Source organism: Phalacrocorax carbo, chromosome 7 (genome assembly GCF_963921805.1).
Source record: "Phalacrocorax carbo chromosome 7, bPhaCar2.1, whole genome shotgun sequence".
Taxonomy (NCBI): domain Eukaryota; kingdom Metazoa; phylum Chordata; class Aves; order Suliformes; family Phalacrocoracidae; genus Phalacrocorax; species Phalacrocorax carbo.
In genome coordinates, this window is record NC_087519.1 from 1,807,158 (window position 1) to 1,826,808 (window position 19,651).

At 59.8% G+C, this 19,651-nt stretch overlaps 1 protein-coding gene and 2 long non-coding RNA genes across 3 annotated transcripts; 1 reads left to right on the top strand and 2 right to left on the bottom strand.

Annotated features, from left to right (window-relative positions):
* Window positions 1-19: 19 nt before the first annotated feature.
* LOC135314250 (uncharacterized) lies at window positions 20-7,520 on the top strand. The gene is made up of 2 exons (XR_010373688.1): window positions 20-486; window positions 1,435-7,520. It is a non-coding gene; the product is annotated as an uncharacterized LOC135314250 (long non-coding RNA).
* LOC135314249 (uncharacterized) lies at window positions 3,717-7,298 on the bottom strand. Its single transcript, XR_010373687.1, has 2 exons — window positions 6,499-7,298; window positions 3,717-4,486 (listed from the first exon to the last, which is right to left on the bottom strand). It is a non-coding gene; the product is annotated as an uncharacterized LOC135314249 (long non-coding RNA).
* A 1,536-nt stretch (window positions 7,521-9,056) lies between the features above and the next one.
* NOX5 (NADPH oxidase 5) lies at window positions 9,057-19,435 on the bottom strand. Its single transcript, XM_064456016.1, has 15 exons — window positions 19,235-19,435; window positions 18,563-18,718; window positions 17,554-17,852; window positions 16,571-16,805; window positions 16,021-16,174; window positions 14,846-15,021; window positions 14,312-14,494; window positions 13,550-13,682; window positions 12,701-12,849; window positions 11,242-11,286; window positions 10,773-10,897; window positions 10,319-10,403; window positions 10,037-10,136; window positions 9,718-9,884; window positions 9,057-9,420 (listed from the first exon to the last, which is right to left on the bottom strand). Exons 1-15 carry the CDS (start codon window positions 19,352-19,354, stop codon window positions 9,289-9,291), a joined length of 2,259 nt encoding a protein of 752 aa, XP_064312086.1. The 5' UTR covers window positions 19,355-19,435; the 3' UTR covers window positions 9,057-9,288.
* Between the last annotated feature and the right edge of the window lie 216 nt (window positions 19,436-19,651).

Below are 19,651 nucleotides of genomic sequence, written 5' to 3' on the forward strand. Positions count from 1 at the left end.
GACGGGGTGGGGGGAGGGGGAGAGAGCGGGCGGACAGGCCCCGCCTCCACTTCCCGCGAGAACGCCGGGAGGGGGCGGAGCCTGCCACCGGCCAATGGGGTGCGCGGAAGCGGGCCTGTGGGCGGAGGAGGCGCTGCCTATTGGCTGTGCGGCGCCCCGCCCCTTGGCAGCGCGCACGTGGCGGCGGCGAGGGGCGGCGCGGGGCGGGGCGGGCAGAATCGCCGTTGCCGCAGCCCGGCGCGGTTGCGAAGCGAGCGTTGGTTTGACTGGATTTTTTAAATTAAAATAACCCGTGAGGGTTTTTTAAATTAAAATTACCTGTACGTTTTTTAGTAATGCCGTCGAAAATCTTTTATTCTGCGGCGGGGCGCTCATGTTGCCCCTGAGGAACCAGCCCCTCATGCCCGTGCCTGGCTGTGGCGCCGCGGGCTCTCCCGCCCTCCGGTCCAGCACCCCTCGGGGAGTGAATTCTCTCAGGAAGACCTGGTAGGTTTGCAGCCGCACCACAGTTCCCCAAATAGCTGCAAACTTCACCCTTTAAAAATGTTATTTCACTTTTTTTTTGTCTCGTTTGCGCTTGAAGTAATTATTGCGTGAGCTAAATTTTACCTGTTTCTGTTCCGCCTGCAGAAACCTCCTCCTTAACCGTCTGCTGTAACCTTACACGATGTGTTTAACTTGCCCGCCACTGCCCTTTGTGTTCTCCGGGATGTCCCAGCCAGAGATTCCCTCCAGAAATAAAAATTCCTCATCCCTGCGGGGACAGACACCAAGTCTCCCTTTATCTGCTTTTACCTTTTGCCTGCAGCTTCTGTAAAGCTGTTTTGCTCAGTGCAAGCAGTGCTTGGCCGGCCATGTCAGGGCATGGGTTAGGAGGCCTGGGGGCGTTGGGTTGGCGGTTAGACTTGATGATCTGAGAGGTCTTTTCCAACCTTAATGACTCCACGATTCTATGATCCTGCTCACATGGGTTTGCACAACCTTGCACGCTGCTTCTTGCAAAACCCTCCTTTGCATTTTGCAGCCTTGCCCTCCGCAGGGTTGGTTTTCCCCAGAGCTCCACCACCAGCTCCAAAAAGCCTCACCCGGGGCTGGTGCTGTGGCAACGTGGGCCGGATCCCGGAGCAGGGAGACGAAGCTGCTCTGGGAGCAGCGCGGTGCTCTCGGGCGCGTGGGCTGAGCACAGGGCGCTTTGCCAACCCTCCCAGCCCGGTGTGTGCGTGGGTCGCACCGAGGTGCCGGGCACAGGGATTAGCCCCGTGTCATCCAAGCCCACCTGCCTCTGGGTATTTTATACCACAACAGACTCCCTGTGCTCAAATCCAGGTTTAGGGAGCTCCACCTGGAAACAGTGGATTGACCTTCTACTGATTTTAAACTAAGACGCTCAGCGACTGTCTTAATTACAGCATTACCTTCATTACTCCTTAGCAGACCCAGGAAGGTGTTCACTAGAGGCTCGGACTCAGCGCTGCCACTCAACCTTCGCCGCTTCGCCCTGCGGTTGCAAAGCACGCTCCTTCGGTCTCGTCTTCTCCAGTGCCGACACAGGAGAACCCCGGCACCGGGTGCGTGAGGTCTGGGAAACAAGTGGGAGCGGGGTGCGGGCGTGAGGTGGCGCGTTATTGGGGTGCGCTTCGGTACGCCAGAACGTGGGTCGAAAGTGCAGAGCTGGATGCCGACCTTTGGTTGTGTTGCACGAGCTGGTGAAGGTCGTGTGCCGCAGGGACCTTTCAAAGGTTGGGACTGTGGTGGCTTTGCAAAGAGGGAATAGTCTTAAAGGAATGATTCTTTCAGCATTGTTTCCATGGCGATAAACACGCATACACACCCCGCTCCTTTGTCTAAGTTATTCGTTAGTCTTATTTGTCACACACAGTGAAAACAAAATCACAGGGTAAAATGCAAAGAGATTTTTAAGACAATGAAAGGTTATTGCCTTCTGCTGCTCCTCTTTGTGCGCAGAGGGAGCCTGCACCAGAGCCAGCCCTGCCGAGAAATTTCCATTGCAAATGAGTTCAAAATCCCACCAATGCTTTTACGCACTTTGGCGGATGTAAGAGGTCAAGCAGAACACATCTTTCCGCTTTCATGTAGGAAGTTCTTGAAGTGCTGCGCAGGAGGTATGGTTAGATGGGGGAAAAAAATAAAATTGACAGTTTCCTGCATTAAAACGTAATAGTAAAAATAAGGAGTCCAGGTAAAACTTCAAGGCCCCTTTCTGCCTGCCCCACGCTGGTGTGACGTGACGGAACTTCGGCTCTCCTGCCTTGTTTAAGTGCTGTTAGGAGTCTGTCCAAAAGCAAATAGCGTCCTCAAACTGTATTGTAAAGAAATATCGCAGATGCTCCTGTTCCAGCATGGGAGAAACGATTTCAGTGGAGGCCCCGTCTACCATAATGCATTTAAATGGAGTTTAAAAGATGCAGTCCACACACTGGCATAAAAAAAAATTTACATTGCAATTATTATCTTGTTCCAGATTAGCTGCTGTACCCTGTCTGCGAAATCCTTTCTCTCCGCCAGCCCGATATCGAGCTCAGTTATTCTCCTTTCAGCCTCCTCCTGCACTGGGCCCTAAGCTGATGATTCATGTATTAATATGTGGTTATTAGATGACTCCTCTACCTCCACTGCTGCTATCTGTCTCTGGCAATGGAGGGAGGAAATGAATTCTTAAAACCTCAGGAACAAATAGTCCATGCACGGAGATCAATCCTGCTCCCGCTGACGTCAATGGAAACATTTCCATCGCCTTCAATAGGGGCAGAATTAGTCCTATATATCAGATATTAGCTTGATTTATAACCTCGCAAAACTCCATGTAGCTGAAGGGGGAAAGCTGTATCTGTTAAAAATAACTCGTGGCAATTAAATGACTGTCAAATGTGTTTCTCTCTTTTCGGGGAAAAACCAGCTTTTGGGGCTGTTGGCTGTGAAGATCAGGCTGCCCGTGACCTGGGGGGCATCCCAGCCCCACGCAGCTGCTGCCCACACCAAGACCCCCAGCTCTTCTGACGAGCCCATAAGGAGTTACTGCTCTTTAATTAACTCCTCGGTCTCATCCATCTCCCCTCTCGAAAGCCAGGCAGGAGGGCAGCAGGCAGAAGCGCGGCCACTGGTGGCTGCGGCAGAGCCTCTCGCTCCCCGCTGCTGGGGGACAGCCCCAGAGCCTTCTCTCTGCAGGGAATCGCCCGCTTCCAAAACAGTTGTAACTGCCTGAAAATAAGAATTTAATTCCAAATTTACCACTGTGGCCACACACGGCACATGGAAGCAGCAGGCAGAAAGGAAAGCCCCAAATATCCTCTCCTCACCACGGTACTAGGAACAAACGCTGCCTGGGCTCGCCGCCCCCCGTCCCGCTGGGGATGGGGGTGGAAACCCGGCGGAGGGAGCACGAAAAAGCACCGTGCCCCTTCCCCTGCCCCTCTGGCACCCCCTGCTCCTCAGTCCCCAGCTCCACCAGTATGGGACCAGTCATGCTGGGGACAGCAGGGGCAGGTCATGTCCCCTCCCTCTGCTAAGTTTCACACCCAAACTCCTGGCTCTGGAGCATCTCGCTCCGCTGCCCCGCCAAGGCAGAGGGAACAAGAAGACCCAGAAATCACCACCGGTCCTTCGTTTCCCTAATTAGAAGCCACCAGCTAATGAGATATCATCCAAGCAAAATATTAGGAGCCGCGTAATAATTATATCAATGAAATCAACAACAATTTAACAGCAAAGGTTAATTACATTTATTTAAAAATCTGATAGAGAGAATGATGCTCAAACAGTTGGGCAGACTAATTGAAAGCTAATGTTGCTCCTAAATTGAATTTCAAATGAATTTTACATCCATAGTTCATTTTGCTAATTTCATTCCCTGTATCCTGTAATTTGTTGGCAGTGATTGATTACTTAAGTGAATAATATCTATGTACCAGGACCCCTTAGTAATAGAATATGCCAAGTGTGATCATACAGTTAATAAATACAGTTTCTTTAAGGTTTCCCTCTCTGTCTGGATTTTGGAGGAGCAGGGACGCGGTGCCGGGGAGCTTTCGGCCGCTGTAAGCTCCCGTTTGAGTTTCTTCTTAACAACAGGTTGCAAAACCCTCCCTGCGCCGACGGCCGCCGCCCCTCGCAGCCCTGCGGCGGCATCGATACACGGCAGCGCTTCGTCACCTCGCAAATCCTCATTTTCGTTTGTCAACGGGTTAAAATGTATATACTGAGGGTTTGCCGGGATATTCCGCACGCCGCGTTCTGCGCAAGAGACGCCGCAGCCCAGGTGCCCTCAGCCAGCCCTCACCGACCCGAAACGCAGCGCCAAGCCCCGGTCCGGCACCACGGACCCCTGACACCCCGACACCCAGACCTGACGTCCCGAGGCTCAACCATCACTCAAAACCCCATCGACTGGAGCGGCGGCGTGGGGCAAACACGGCAGAGCCCCAGCGAGCGCTGCTGCCTCTTCTCGGCATCTTTGAAGCATCCGCTGCTGCAAAACGAATGTAATTATATCTTAATAAAATTTTAATACAGGGAATTATGCACATTGCATCCAACCAACAATTAGCTGTTGCTATGCTACAGCCGGAGTGTAATCACAATAACGAAGCCAGCTGAGGGAAGGCATTAATCAGGAGGTATATCATTAGCCGACCTCAGCCCCTGCCTCTCCACCTCCTGATTTGGAGCCTCCTGATGCTTTAACATGAAAAACAACCCCAAAACGAAGCAGACCCCGGGCTTGGAGGGAGTGGCCCCGCTTCAGGCACCCTCTCCTGTCCCAGCTGTGCCTTGGTTTGGCCGAGGAGCCGAAGCTGCCTGGGCCGTGCTGCTCCAGCACCGCGCCTGCTCCGCGGCCAAAACCCCATAAGCAGCAGCAATTCCCCCCCCACCTCCCCAACTTTCACATCTTTTAATCATTTATTCCTTGGATCCAAAGGAAACACAATGAAACGAAGATGCGGGGGGAAAATGGCAGCTGACGGAGCTTCTGCGGATGGAAGGGGAAGAAATTCATTAATTTTTCATCGCCGTGGCTGGGACGTGAGCAGCTCAGTATTCATCATGTCAGCAGTGACCTTGATGCTGCCTCCATCCCCCGTTGGAGAGCGTTTTCTCACCATCTGCTGAGCATCAGCCTGCCCTCCTGCCCACCAGCGATGGAAAACAACCCTGGGGTGGGAGCGAGCGCGGGCAGGCGGCTACCACTGCAGGCAGGAGCGGGCAGCTGAAAGCCTGCAAGATGCTCCAGGGCAACAAAACTTCCTCCTGCAACGTGCCGGGGAGGGGGCGTGCACACCACAAGCCCCAAAACACAAGGAGCAACCAAATTCCTCCCAATAAACCATATGCACGACTGCAAAAGGCCGGTGGTGTGCGTGCTGGCGGGCAGCTTGCCAGTCGCAGAGCGGACACGCTCCCGTGTCTCGGTGTCCCCGAACACCGACGCTTTCCTCTGGAGGGAAAACAAAAATCAAAGCCCACCCGGCTTGCGAGGCCCTCCCGCCCTCGGAAAGCACGGCTGCATGCTTCCCATCAGGGTGGCATCCCTGTTTCTGGGGTGTTTTGCATGATTTCTCCCCCAAAAACCTTCTGCTCTGGGCACCCCTGGTGCCACGATGCTCAAGAAGACCTAAATTTGCTATATTTTCTTTGGAGGAGCTGCAAGCATCGGAGCGCTTCGGCACCCTGCAATTCGGCGGGGATGCGGAATGAAATGATTATCAGCAGACGCATAATGATTCATTCTGTTTATAATTGCTTCGGAACGTGGGGAGAGCGGGGAGCTGTAATTAACTCTTCTTTATGACTGAGATAAGAGTCTTTTCCTCAGCCACGTGACGCTGCCATAGACACCCACAGTCCTTTTTTCCTGGTGCCTTTGGCAATGTGAAAGTGCAGATGGATGCACATGGACAGAGTAAATCCAGGAGCGTAGCTGAAAGATATCCCTAAAACACTGTAACTCTGTGCGCAGGGAGCGGGTTTATTTCCTTGCAAGCCCCAGGAGGCTGCAGCTGTCCTGACCTTCCCCTGGATGTGGTGAGCGGGATCTTGCATCATCCCCCCATTGAAACACCCCCGTTAATTACGGCGCGTGGGCTGGCGTTGCGGCGATGCCGGGAAAGGGGCGCCCTGGTCCGTGCCCCAGCGGATCACCCCGCGGGTTTGAGGTCACATCCAGGCTCCGTTTCACAGCACGGATCTCTTGCAAAGACCCTGAGCGGGTTTGATTTCCTTGGTCGAAGCTTGGAAGGGCCGCGGGGCCGCCATGGGGAGCGCAGAGCCGAGGAGACTCGTTGCAGAGCAAGCTGAAGCCAGAGGATACGCTGTCGGAGGGACGCGGTGGGGTGAAGAGGAAAGGGGAGCCCCTCTCCCACGCCGACACCGCCGGAGGAGCTCGGCTCAGCGGGCTGCCTTACGTTTCCACCCTGCCGCTAACCCAGGAGCCCGCGTTAGCCAGGGTTAAGAAAAATTGACACTTGACTTTGGGATCTTCACCTCGTGCTGCGTGTTCGTGGGGCGCTGAGAGCTCTCCGCTGCCTCTCCATTCATCATGCGTCAGCCCAGGATGTATCCCAGAGGGGGTCGTTACCCAACCCATCCATCTTGCTGTCTGAAGTACATCCAGCCACAGAGTTTGTCATGGCCCTGTGTCAAACGATTTCTCCTCTCTAGCTCCAGATTTCATCATATCGCTGGAGCCGGTTGCGCAGCCCAGCTTCCTCACGTGGCACAGAGGGTCCCGGCTGTGGCGGTGTGCTCCCCCTCACCCGATCTTTGCCCCCGGCTCTGCTCGAGTGATAAGCACCAGTGATAGTCGTGATAAGATGCACCTGGTTGCGACGGCTGCATCCGGCTCAAAGCGGAGTCCCAGGAAACAGATATCCACGCAATAGCCGAGAGCGAATTTATGGATGCAGGTCCCTGTCCACCTACCCAGAGCGCTAATTAGCATCCGACTCAGGCCACGCTTGGCAGAAACTAACACCTGCAGCCGGTACGTAGGCCTGACTGTGAGCCAACCATCTTACCCCATAAATAGTGAGCTGCCCAAGAGCCCCTTGAGCTCTCCTGCACGGCAGCGGGTGCAGGGTGGGATCTCCCCTTGGGCAGGGATGCCTCCCGAGGTTTCTCCTCGAGGCTGAGAGATTCCTTGCTGCCACAGATGCTCGGTAAGTGGCTAATAGCATGCTGAACTTTGAAATCTTGGCTAAACGCTATAAAGAATTGCTTGTGTACACAAAACCCTTTAGACTGAACAAGTCTGGGAGTAGGACTGGAGCCAGCCACCCCCAGACTCCTCCCTGAGGAGGAGTTTAGAAAGGAAGGGGCCCTTTCTGACCCTCATGACCCAACGGCAGGGTCTCCCTGACAGTTTGTCTGACCCTGACCTCTGGGCGGTAAATAATCAAGCGAGCCTTGCCATCAAACCGCGTTCAACCGCTGTCGCGTTTACTAACAAGTTTTGTTAGCTCGTTGTAATATATTAATAAAATATGTCCTTTTGCTTCTCCCTCCTACGAGCGAAGGGCGCTCTCACTCGCCCTTCCGCGACACCACCCCAGCGGTCCCTGCCACCCCGCTGCAGCTCGCCGGCCCCGTCACCTCGTGCGGAGCCCTCGTGCAGCCCCTCGTCTGGGGGCTGCAAGAAGAACAAGAGCGGGAAGGTGCGTGTCCCGCCGGTGGGGGATTTCGGCCTCGCTCGGGCACGGTCGCCCACTCCGCCGCGGGGTGCCATCCTGCCCCGCGGCTCGGCTGGGTGCTCAGAGCCTTTCAACCCTCGGCGCCCGCGTTGTACCGCGCCGTGCCGGCTGGCTCTGCGGGATTGCCGGCTCTGGGTCACGCTTTGCCTTCCCCATGGGCGACTGCCATCAGGCAAGCATCTCATGTACATTAATCTTTCCTTTTCATTTATTTTCACACAAAAGCATCAGCGTATTGCACGGGCGGGCCATAAAAGGCCTTATAAATCAGCCAGGGAAGGCAGCTTCACACCAGCATTTACCGTGAGAAGCGACGGGTCCCCGCACGCCGGGGGACAGCGGTTTGGAAGTGGCCCCGTCCCACCAGCCATCCCGGGACGGGTGGGCTGCGCTGGGCCCCCTCGGCACCGCCGAAATATCTGCTTTCCTGGTGCAAAAAAAGATGCGAAACCGGGGACTGGGCAGAGGCGGGGGGCTGCCAAGTTAGCTGTCTTTGCAGAAAAATGTTCGGTGCCCCCCGGAACGGGACTGCTGGGGCTGCCCTGGGGTGCGGGGCCAGGCTCGGGGTGGGCAGGGGGCTGCGGCGGGTCTGCACCTGGGCAGGGGGTCGGGGGGGGGACCCAGGCCAGCTCAGCCCTGGGCGGGCGGCAGAGCCCTGGTTGCCGGGTCTGCAGTGCCCTCCTGTGGGCACCGCTCCGCGGGACCCCGGAGCCGCCAGCCCGGGGCCCTGCGAGGGACTGCGGGACACCCCTCCCCTCCCTCCCAAAGGGACACCTCTCCCCTCCCCTCCCTCCCAAAGGGACACCCCTCCCCTCCCTCCCAAAGGGACACCTCTCCCCTCCCTCCCAAAGCGACACCTCTCCCCTCCCCTCCCTCCCAAAGGGACACCCCTCCCCTCCCTCCCAAAGCGACACCTCTCCCCTCCCCTCCCTCCCAAAGGGACACCCCTCCCCTCCCTCCCAAAGCGACACCTCTCCCCTCCCCTCCCTCCCAAAGGGACACCCCTCCCCTCCCTCCCAAAGGGACACCTCTCCCCTCCCCTCCCTCCCAAAGGGACACCCCTCCCCTCCCTCCCAAAGGGACACCTCTCCCCTCCCTCCCAAAGCGACACCTCTCCCCTCCCCTCCCTCCCAAAGGGACACCCCTCCCCTCCCTCCCAAAGCGACACCTCTCCCCTCCCCTCCCTCCCAAAGGGACACCCCTCCCCTCCCTCCCAAAGCCCTGCAAGTCCATGGAGGACGCTTATCCTCTCCATCCCAAAGGGCTCCATCCCAAAACCCTGCAAGGTGATGCAGGACCCTGTCCCCCCCACCCCCATCCCAAAGTGCTCTGGGACACTGGTCCTTTCCCCCGCAAAACCCCTGCACGGATGCTCCAGGACACCCCGAATGGCTCCAAGACCCCGTCCCCTCCACCCCAAAGCCCCACGGCGCAGCTCAGCCCCTTCCCTTGCTCACTGGGCATCCCAGCCCTGACCGAGCAGCCGCCAGGAGCCAACCCGGGCAGTGCGGCGGGATCCGGCTGCCAGAGCCCATCACCCTGCATCAGGGCTGGCAGGAGCAGGCTGGGAGGCAAGGGCTGGTGGTTAGAAGTTTTCTTGGAAGAAGCGGAAGCCGAAGCGCTCGCAGTGCGCCCTGATGACTTTGGCGAGCACCGGCGAGCCACAAAAGAACACCTGGACTTTCCCTCTCTTCTCCTCCGCCACCTTCCCAAACACCTGGGGCACAGGCGAGAGGAGCGGCGGAGGTGGTGGCACAGCCCGCTCCCGCTGCGGCCATGGCTGCATCCCTGCCTGCTTTGGCAGCTGCTGCCTGGCACGACTCAGCCTCCCAGAGCCCCCACGGCACTTGCTCTCCGAGGGGAAGGAGAGGCTTCCCTGCGTCTGGATATCCCCGTGCACCCTCCCACTCTGAAACGGGGCTCTCCCTTGGCGTCCCCCGAAGGAGCGGGTTCGGGGGCTGTGGCTCCCTTCCCCTGAGCACAGTTTGGGCAGTGGGGCAGGGCCAGCCCTCACCTTGCTCCAGTCAGGGTGGCCGGGCTGGGTCCTGGTCCGCAGCCCCGTGATCGAGTCCCTCTGCTCCTTGGCGGCCAGGAGGTCCAGGGCCATCTGCAGCCCGATGGCCTTCATGTCATTCTTGCTGAGGGCCGACGTCATGTACATGTGCATCTCCAAAAACCGCCCTGGGTGTTCGAGGGGAACCTGGCTGCAGACTCGGGGGCGGGGGGGGCGGGTCCAGCCCCACACCGGGCCCCATCGGGTCGCGTTGGGCTCTCGCGGGGGCGATGGCAAGTGCGGGGCTCACTGCACTGGCCGGCCCCTGCCTCCCGCTCACCTCCCGGCTCCTGCTCAGCCTGCTCCATTTCCAGCTTTGTTAGCAGGCTGACGAACCACTCAAAGTGCTTCTGGTCCCGGTTTATCCAGATGAAATCAACCTGGAAGAACGCAGCAGCCTCTGCTTCGGAGCTGGGGACCAAATCCAGCCACCCGCCTCCCCAAACCTCCCGGCCCGGGAAGGGATGCTCGTGGGCTCCCCACTCCCGGGAGCCTGCAGCCCTCCTGCCCCCGTCCCCAGGGCAAACCGTGGTCCTGCATCCCACCCCCCTCCTCCTCCTACCTTCCTGAGCGTCATCTCCTCGTCCCGCAGGTCCTCGCACCACGAGTAGCGGCAGCTGGGGCAGCTCTGCTTTCGCCGGCGGTACCTGCACGGGCAGACGCAGCCCTGCCTGCCCCTGCCTGCCCCCCACCCCGCACCCCAGCAGACCTTTGCAGGGAGACCCTGAGCACCCGTTCCTCACCAGCTCTGGTACATACCCATGGCCAACCCCCTGCCAGCGGGTTTTCTGCGGCAGAAATCCCCAGGGAGAAGCCTGACACTGAGGGAGACCCAGGGTCTCGTGGCCGTGTGTTCTGAGCCCCAAGGCTAGAACTGAGGAGCCATGATGGGTGCTGCCCCACGGTGCTCATCCCGCAGAGAGAAGTGGCGGGGTCTACCGTGGCATTCATCACGTCTTGTGCCCCCCAAAACCACGCCAGAGCTCGTACCGGGGAGCTGCTGCCGCAGCACCAACCTGTACATGATGCTCTGCAAAATGGAGGCGAAGGGGGTGATGCCGATGCCCGCGCCGATGAGCACGGCGTGCTCCGAGGTGAAGATCCTCCGTGTCGGGGTCCCATAGGGGCCGTCAATGTAGCACTAGGAGAGATGAGAAATGGGGAGAGACCCAGCAGCCCGTGGGTGCTAAAACAACTCTTAGGGTGCAGACAGGAGCAGGGTTAGTGTGCAAGGTGCATTGCAGCCTTACGGAGCCCAGGCAGAATTTGGGGTCTTTATGGGAGCTTTAAGGGAGCAGAGGCAGAGACCGGGGCCGGGTAGGGGCACGAAGCCCTCGCAGCACAGGGTGCGCATCAGCCCAAGGTGGGACCACCCACGCACAGGGACACAGGCGTGGGGTGACCGGGTGCGTGTGTGGGTCCCCCCGGGGCTGCTGAGCACAGCCCTGCTCACCGGCGCCAGGGAAGGACCGAGGCACCCCTTACCTTGATGCTGCAGAGCCGACGGGTCTCGCCCAGCCCGGTGGAGACCTGCGAGGTGAAGAGAGCAGTGACCACCTCCTCCTCCCCACCCCTCCGTGACAGCGAATGCTAAACCAGCTCGTTCCCCTGGGTTTGGTTTTGGGGTGGTCTTTTTCCGGCTGGGTTTATCCGGGCTGCACACACGTGCTTCCAGCCACGTCGCGCGCGCCAAGCCCGTTGCAGGGCCCGTGCTTGCGGCAGGACATCCCGCCGACGTCCAACGCCAGGAACCTGCCACCTGATGATGTTACCCAGGTTGGAACCAGTTCGAGGATCGATTATAAAGGCAATTATCCAAATCCCCACACGAGCTGGGGGGTGAATAAGAGGTTTCCAAGGACCACGATGGCCTGGGTGGTGGGAGCAGGCGTGGGGAACCTCTGCTCGCCAGGGAACAGGTAAGAGCAAAAGAGCGACAGGGAGAGAAACCCATTAAAAATGATGCATGTAAATTTGTTATCTGCGAGGGCTGCTCCTCAAGCCCAGACAGAACCAGTGTCCTCAAAGCTTTTCGTGTCAGGGGATAAAAGCCGCTAACGGTGGCTCTCAGGGTCCTGCCATTGCCATGATTTACAGCTGAGAAGTTTATTTTAAAAAGAGGTTTTTAACAAGCTTTGGACCATTTGGGATGGAAGCGATGCTTCCCCTCGATTCTCCAGGCTGGTCCTCTGGCCGCTGCTGTGTTGATGAGAGCAGAGACCCCCCCCTCCCCACCCCACAGGCACCAGAGGCTCTGCCTCTGCCCCCCGGGGGAGCGCGGGGGTCTCGGTGGTGCTGGGCACGGGTCAGAGATGGTGCTCACCCCCTCGGCCGGCGGGTCCTCTCCCCCGGGGGCAGCAGCACCGGTGGCTTTGTACGACGTCAGCTGAACGGCTCCGTCCCCGTCGGCGGCCACGGACCCCCTCCCCGAGCCGGCCCCGCTGCAGAGACCTTCCTGGAAGCCAAAGGCCAAGGGGTCGCTGGCTGCGACGCTCGCGGGCGTCCGACACCCCATCCATCGGGGTCATACGGCCTCGGCACAGGGCTGGGACACGAAACCCTCCGAGGCTGCGCGAGCACCTCGCAGGGGACGCGCACCACGAGGGGTGCCCCCAGCACCCCGTCCGGTGCTGAGAACCGGGGTGACCCTGGGGGGAGCCGCTCGGTGGAGAGCATCCAGCCTGGCCCTGTCCTCCCTTCTTTGCCTTTTTGGAGCTGGTCAGGGACAGATGGTCCGGCAGAGCCCTCCGCACGTGCCCGACGAGGACATCGGCTTGAGAAACCCGTGGGCAGACCGGGGGGTTCCTCAGCTTGGCAAAGCCATCACCCTTCCTGCTCGGGGTGGAGCAGTGGGGAGGCCTCACCCCCTCCTGGCAAACGGCTGCCAACCAGCCCCATTTTAAGGTCTAACCTCTGCGTTTGCTGAAAGCTGAGCCCCATCAGCACCAACCTGCGCCCAGCACCGGCGTCTCTTCTCCCTCAGGCTCCTGCTGAGCGGTTTTGGCTCCGGGCTGGGGGATTCGGGCTGCTGGAAGTATTCGTAGAGCTTGCTGGTCCACTGGCCCAGCGACCTGATGTGCAGCCAGAGGGTCTCTGCGGGACGAAGCGGAGCAGCGGGTGGGCATCCCACGTCAGGACCTGCCCCGCAGCTCCAGCACCGTGGGCCGTGTACCGCACAGCTCCGGTCCCGGGGACCCGGCAGCAATGCCCACCGGCGTCCTTCACGTCAGCCCCGGGCTTGCAGCAGGGGACCGGGTTTGCTCTAACAGCTGGGGGAAGCCCAAATCCCAAAGCTTGGGCACCCGTGGAGCCGGGCAGGGCGGTCGGGTGCCGTTCGGTCCCCACGCCTCGCTTGAGATAACCCAGTCGCGTGGTTTTTTATACAGCACTTATGTACAGGCAGAGACGGAGGCAGGCGAGTTGAGGCATGCATGAGCGCGCTGCCCTGCTCCGTGGCCATGGAGACCCCCTTGCACGACCCTCAGAGGGGATCCGGCCGCCCCGATGGGGCTTGTGAGATGCAAAACGTCATCCCGGTGATGCAAAATGAGCGAAGGATCAGCGATCAACAGCCCCAAGCTACATCAGGGGAGGTTTAGGTTGGATGTTAGGAAAAATGCCTTCCCTGCCAGAGCGGTCAGGCCCTGGCACGGGCTGCCCAGAGAGGTGGGGGAGTCACCAGCCCTGGGGGGGTTCAAACACCGTGCAGCCGTGGCACTTGGGACACGGTTTAGGAGGCCTGGGGGTGTTGGGTTGGCGGTTGGACTTGATGACTCGGTGACTCTGTGATCACCTTGCTGCTCGGGGGCACTGCTGATGGTGAAGGGGTGCCACTCGTAGGTGGCGATGGCCGGGATGTTCAGGTAGACGTAGTCTCCGGGCTTGTAGTGGAAAAACTGCGGTCTCTCGATCACAAGGTGAGTCACCTGGAGGCAGAAGGAGGACCAGGGAAGCCGGGAGCATCCAGCAGGTACATCACGGTGGTCAGTCTCTGCCGGGCCGGTCTCCCCGCAGCCCACGAGCACCCGGGTTTGTGCCTCCCATTTTAAAAAGCAGCCAGTATGAGACGGACTTACAGCTTCTACTCAAGAAAGGGGTTTGTTCTGCTATTCACTGCCCAGCTTCGCTATCAAACAAAAATCTCAGGGCTGGCCTCGAACAACAATTTTTTTGAGGAAACTAAGAGTGAAAGAAGTTTCATTTTCTCTTTGGTTGTTCTATGACTTTAGGGGTTTTTACTTGAAAAATAGTTAAAATTCTGTATTTAAAAAAAAAATTGCTTTCACCTTTTGCTGCAAACGTTCACCAGCGCAGCCCGAAGCAACCCAAACCTGCATCTTCTCCATATAAGCTATTCACTGCGCGCCGTCCCTCGGGCGCGTGGCCGGGGGAGCATCCCCCTCCCAGCCCGCTGTGCAAACACAAGTGGCGGCGGCCGCTTGCCGAGTGCTTTTCCCCAAACTCCAAAACGCTTTGCAGAAACGAAAGGCTCTCGGAAGAGGAGAGCAGCAGGAGGGAGGTGGGAAGGGGCACGGAGACCCCCACGGGCGCGGACCTTGGAGGGGAGCAGGTTGACCTCCACGATGCGCAGCCCCCCGGCGTGCCGCCAAGCCAAGCCAACCACCTTCTCCAGCACAAAGATGCAACCGGGAACCACAAACCACTTCCAGAAGTGGGGGCCGTGGAGGATGAGGAGGGTCCAGACGGAGATGTAGGAGAGGTGGGTCCAGTAGAAAACCTGCGGCAGGGAGCGGGGGCTCAGGCGGGGGCTGAGCATAGACCAAAAGTGGTGGAGCCGAATGGTGCTTCATGGTGAGGTTGTGCCGGGCATCCCAGTGGGCAAAGGCAGCCCAAATGATGAAAAAAAGCACAGAAACCCCAAAACTGCAAATCTAAGGAGGGCGGGAGTGTCCAAGGAAGGTATCGGGGAGCACCGCACCGGCTCAGGAGCTCTCCCCGACCCATGGGGCCGCATCTGGATGGGCACCCACCCGCCAGACCCCCACCCCGTTCCCCCGCTCCCCGAGACGGAGCAGCGTTGGGCACCGCGGGGGTTGTCCAGGTCGCACGGGCCCGCGGCGGGACCCACCTCGAAGTGGCCGCTCCGTCGGACGCAGGGGCTGGAGAAGGCGAGCATGGCGACCAGCAGCCCCTGGAGCGCCAGCCCCGTCTGCGAGGCCGTGCCGCCCAGGCCCCCCACGCCGGGCCGTGCCGACAAGAGGTACTCGGCGAGGGCATGGCGCCCGTCCTGCCGCGCCAGCCTGCCTGGGCACACGCACGGTCGGGCCGGGGGCACCCGCAGCGCCCTCCTGCGCCCCCCACGCTTCTGCTGCGCCCACTGGGCTGTTGCCAATGATTTTTAACTAGGCAGCACCCAAGCGTTTAGCTCGGATGCTTTGCGAAATGCAACGTTCCTCCTTTCTAGAGCCCCTTCTTGGGCTCAGCATCGTTGCACGGGGGGCATTTGGCACAAGGGTGGGTAGTGCAAGCAGACGTGCCCCCCCCCCGGTGTGCTGCTCATGCACCCGAGCGGGGGGTGCAGCTCCGGCACCCCGCCGTGGGGCGAGGGGGGCTGCGGGGTGCAGGACTGCGGGGCACAGAGCCCACTGGGGCGCTGCGTGGGGGAGAGCGGGAGCCCTTTGCTGCCCAGCTGGGAAGCCGCTAGAGGGGGATAACAGACAGCGCACAGACTGTGCGGCACCGCACGCTGCCTGCACCCTGCCTGCGGCCTCTCAGCACCCCTGGGCATGTGCACCCCGTCTGCAGGCCTCGCATCGCCCTCCCTGGGATGTGTGCATCCCCCAGGATGCGCATTCCCTCCATGGAGCATGTTCATACCCCTCCAGGACATGTGCATCCCCTCCACGGAGCGTGTTTATCCCCCGCCCCAGGACACGTGCATCCCTCTGGGACATGAGCATCCCCCCTGGGACACAGTTCCCACCCCGGGTCACGTGCATCCCCTCCGTGGGACACACGCATCCCCTCTGTGGGAGATGTGCATCCCTCTGGGACATGAGCATCCCCCCTGGGACACATGTATCCCAACCCCGGGACACATGCATACCCCCAGGAACATGAGCATCCCCTCCCTGGGACTCAGTCCAGGCTCTGCAGCTTTTCATCAGTGCATTTCCCACTTTAGCAGGGGGACTGGAAGGGGGGAAGCCACCGCAGGGCTGACAGGGCGTGTTAGAGCAGGTGCTGCCCGAGACCGACCCCTTGCAGCCGATGGGCCTCCCCTCCCCGGGAGCTGCTACTTACTGAAGTTGGCGATGTGGGCTCCCGTGTGAACGGCTGCCAGCACCAGCACCACGTACCCCACGAGCTGGTGGAAAACAACGTGCTGGTCCAGCGGCAAAACCTTGGCCATGGGGGTAGCTCGCAGCCAGGTCAGGCACCTCCGCAGCATCGGCACCTCCGGGAGAGGGGCAATCAGAGGTGCTGGGGGGCAGTTGGAGGTGCCAGGGGCTGCTCCCCTGGGGCTCTGGGGCCAGCTCCCTGCTGACACGGGGTGTCAGACCAGAGAGCACCCAGAGGCACCCCTCTGCAGGGCACACCCCATGAATACCCTTGTCCCAGAGAGCTCGCAACCTCCATAACCCATTATTTATATATAATTATTTAAAGGAGGAGACAACCTGGTCCCACAACTGCAGAAGTCCACAGGCTCCATTACTGCCCTCAAAATTTGACCCCCTGGCCCAGGGATAAGGTCCCAGCGTAAACATGACTGTGAATAGCCCAGGTAACCATCACTCCGTGCCCGCCGCGCCCTCAGCACCCCTCCCGCAGCCCAGGACCCAGCGCTCACTGCGAGGAAGGCGCAGTTGAAGTTCAGGCACTGCCCGCAGCCCCGGGCCACTGCCAGCCACCCGCCGCGGCCGGCGTGCCGCAGGGCAGCCAGGGCGAAGAGCAGGAGGTTGAGGCCAGCGTAGCCCCCCAGGAAGGCGACCTTGCTGCGGTGGTTGTGCCAGTACGCCCGGCTCAGGTAGCGCGGCCGGCGGCTCCTCTCCGCGGGCGGCGGGGGCTTCAGCCAGCTCGCTGCACTGGGAGCAAAGGCGCTGATCGCTGATTGCCCACAGAAAGGTGCAAACCGGGGTAGTCCTGCACCCAGGCTGCTGCCCATCCCTGCGTCCAAGCCCTGTGCCCATTCCTGCATCCAAGCCCTGCGCCCATCCCAGCGCCTCCCCTGCGCCCATCCCTGCATCCAAGCCCTGCGCCCATCCCAGCGCCTCCCCTGTGCCCATTCCTGCATCCAAGCCCTGCGCCCATCCCAGCGCCTCCCCTGCGCCCATCCCTGCATCCAAGCCCTGCGCCCATCCCTGCGTCCAAGCCCTGTGCCCATTCCTGCATCCAAGCCCTGCGCCCATCCCAGCGCCTCCCCTGCGCCCATCCCTGCATCCAAGCCCTGCGCCCATCCCAGCGCCTCCCCTGCGCCCATCCCTGCATCCAAGCCCTGCGCCCATCCCAGCGCCTCCCCTGCGCCCATCCCTGCATCCAAGCCCTGCGCCCATCCCAGCACCTCCCCTGTGCCCATCCCTGCATCCAAGCCCTGCGCCCATCCCAGCGCCTCCCCTGTGCCCATTCCTGCATCATCCCTGCACCCAGCTTGGCAACATAAGGTGCCCGAGTTGCCCCCCGTGCTGGCCACACACCTTGTGGGCTGGGCAGCCCATGAGAGCCTTAATGAGAGCATAAATCCCACACTTTTTCCTCCACGCAGGGGGAAGAAGGTGCTCGCAAGGGAACCTGCAGCCCCACGGGGCTGCCGGAGGGACCCGCCGACGCACCTACCTGATGGTTAGGTTCTCCATGACCTCTGGGAAACCCTCCAGCTCCTCCCTGAGCTCCTCGAAAGTGATGGAGCCGCTGTGGTCCTTGTCGGCCGCCTCGAAGAGTGCCAGGGTGAGGTCTCCCAGCCGCTCCTCAGGCAGGGCTATCGCACTCTCCCGCAGGCACCATCGCAGCACCACGCGCAGCTCGTCCGGGTCGATGGAGCCGCTGCCTGCACGGGGCGAGCGGGCACCGCGGCGAGCCAGAGCAGGGACCCCGATACGCCGTGGCGCCCGCCAGCCCCGTGGTTTTACCTTCGTCTTGCACCTTTAACGTGGAAATTGCCTCCCTTCCTTGCACGCAGCTCTTTGGGAGGAAACAGTGCCCAGCCAGAGCAGGACCGTGCCATCGCTTATAAACCAGTGAATTTGTGGATTTAAAAAAAGGGTGGCCTAACCTGCAGTTTACCCGCGGCAGCCACAGACACGCAGCCAGGCATGAGAGCAAACCAGATAGGCGAGAGGCTCGGCTCTCAGTTCTTTAGCCAGCATTTTACGCCCAAGGAGGTCAGAGCAGGAAAAGCAGCTCAGGAAGAGCTTTGCTTTTGTTATTTCCAGCTTCCTCAGCCGATGGAGGAAGAAGAGACCGTGGTGGGATTCGCAGATACCAACGGGACTGAGAACTGATATTTGAGTGGAGCGGAGCCTGCTCCTCTCCGTGGCCGAGGGTGAAAGCGAATCGTGGGAAATCCCGACGTGTGGCCGGTTTAGTTGCTGGTTTTCAGGTGGATTTTTGATGCTTTCATCACGGGACGAAGGCAGCGGCGTTACACCGGGTAGATGCTTACCTTTGATGAAGATTCAGCAGCGAAGACCAACCCCACACTATCACCCCACTGTGCTTAACCTAAGAGGGGTCGTGACGCCGGCACTGAAGCCGAGCAGCGCTGCTTGCGCTTGGGTGCTGAATTCACCCTCTCAAATGGCAACTTTGTTCAAAAAAAATCCCAAATTAATCTATTTTCCATCACCTTACCATCCACATCGTAAACTCGGAAGAGGAATCTCAGCTTGTCCGTCTCACTCCCGTGCACGAGCAGGCTCAGGGCTTTCAGCAGCTCCTCCAAACTAATGGTCCCGCTGCCGTCCGAGTCGAACAGCGCGAAGAACCTCTCGGCGAAGAAGGACTGCGGGGAGGGGGACAAACACTCTCACACGGCGGTGGGATGCTCTCCACCGGCCGAATCCTGATGCTACAAACAAAGTTCTCGCCGCCAGCCGTGGGAATTGCCTGGCAAAAGCTGAAAGTCATGGGGATGGCCTGAAAAGGCTGCCTTTTTTTTGCAGGGGGGTATGGGCATCGCAGCTGGCGGGGCCTGCCCGGGGAGGGAGGGAGCCCTGGGGACATGGGACAGGATGGGGTGGTAGGCAGCTGGGGGACAATATTTGCTGGGAATAGCCAAGCATGTGTAAAAACAAGCTGTTGATATCCAATCAATTTTGCATTGCAGATGGTTAATCCACATTTTCCACTCCTGCTTGCTGCAGGGTACCGCTAGATTTCTCTCCCCCCCTTCTCATACCATGTCATACAATTCTATTTTTAAGCTTAATTTTCTCTAAGTACAATAAGAGACCACAGCTCGGTGTTGGGCTGCCCGGAGGAAGGGACCCCGCGCCCCAGACCCTGCGGGAGCGCTCACCTCCTTCACCTGGAGAGCCGTTTTGAACTCCTCCAAGTCGATTTCTTTGTCCTCCCCCGCGATGCTCCCGAACTGCTTCGTCACCCACCGCAGCCACTCGGCATCCTCGGCCGCGCTCATGGTGCAAGGACCTGCCAGAGGGCACAGCACAGGATGGGCAGCAGCCCCCAGGAACCCCCTGTAGCCTTCAAAATCTGCTTTTTTTTTACTGTTCCCGCCATGCTTTCGCCGCCCGCAGCCTCGTGCTGCAGAGCAAAGGGGTGCTGCTCTCTGCCCGGCTCGCTGGGGCAGGACACGGCATCCCTCACCGCTGGCCCTGAGCTGGGTCCCGCAGCAGCCGCCCTGGCACGAGCCGGGACTCGGGCAGCCACGATGGCTGCGGCGACGACAGGCCTCTGAGGAGCGTGTGGGTGCTGC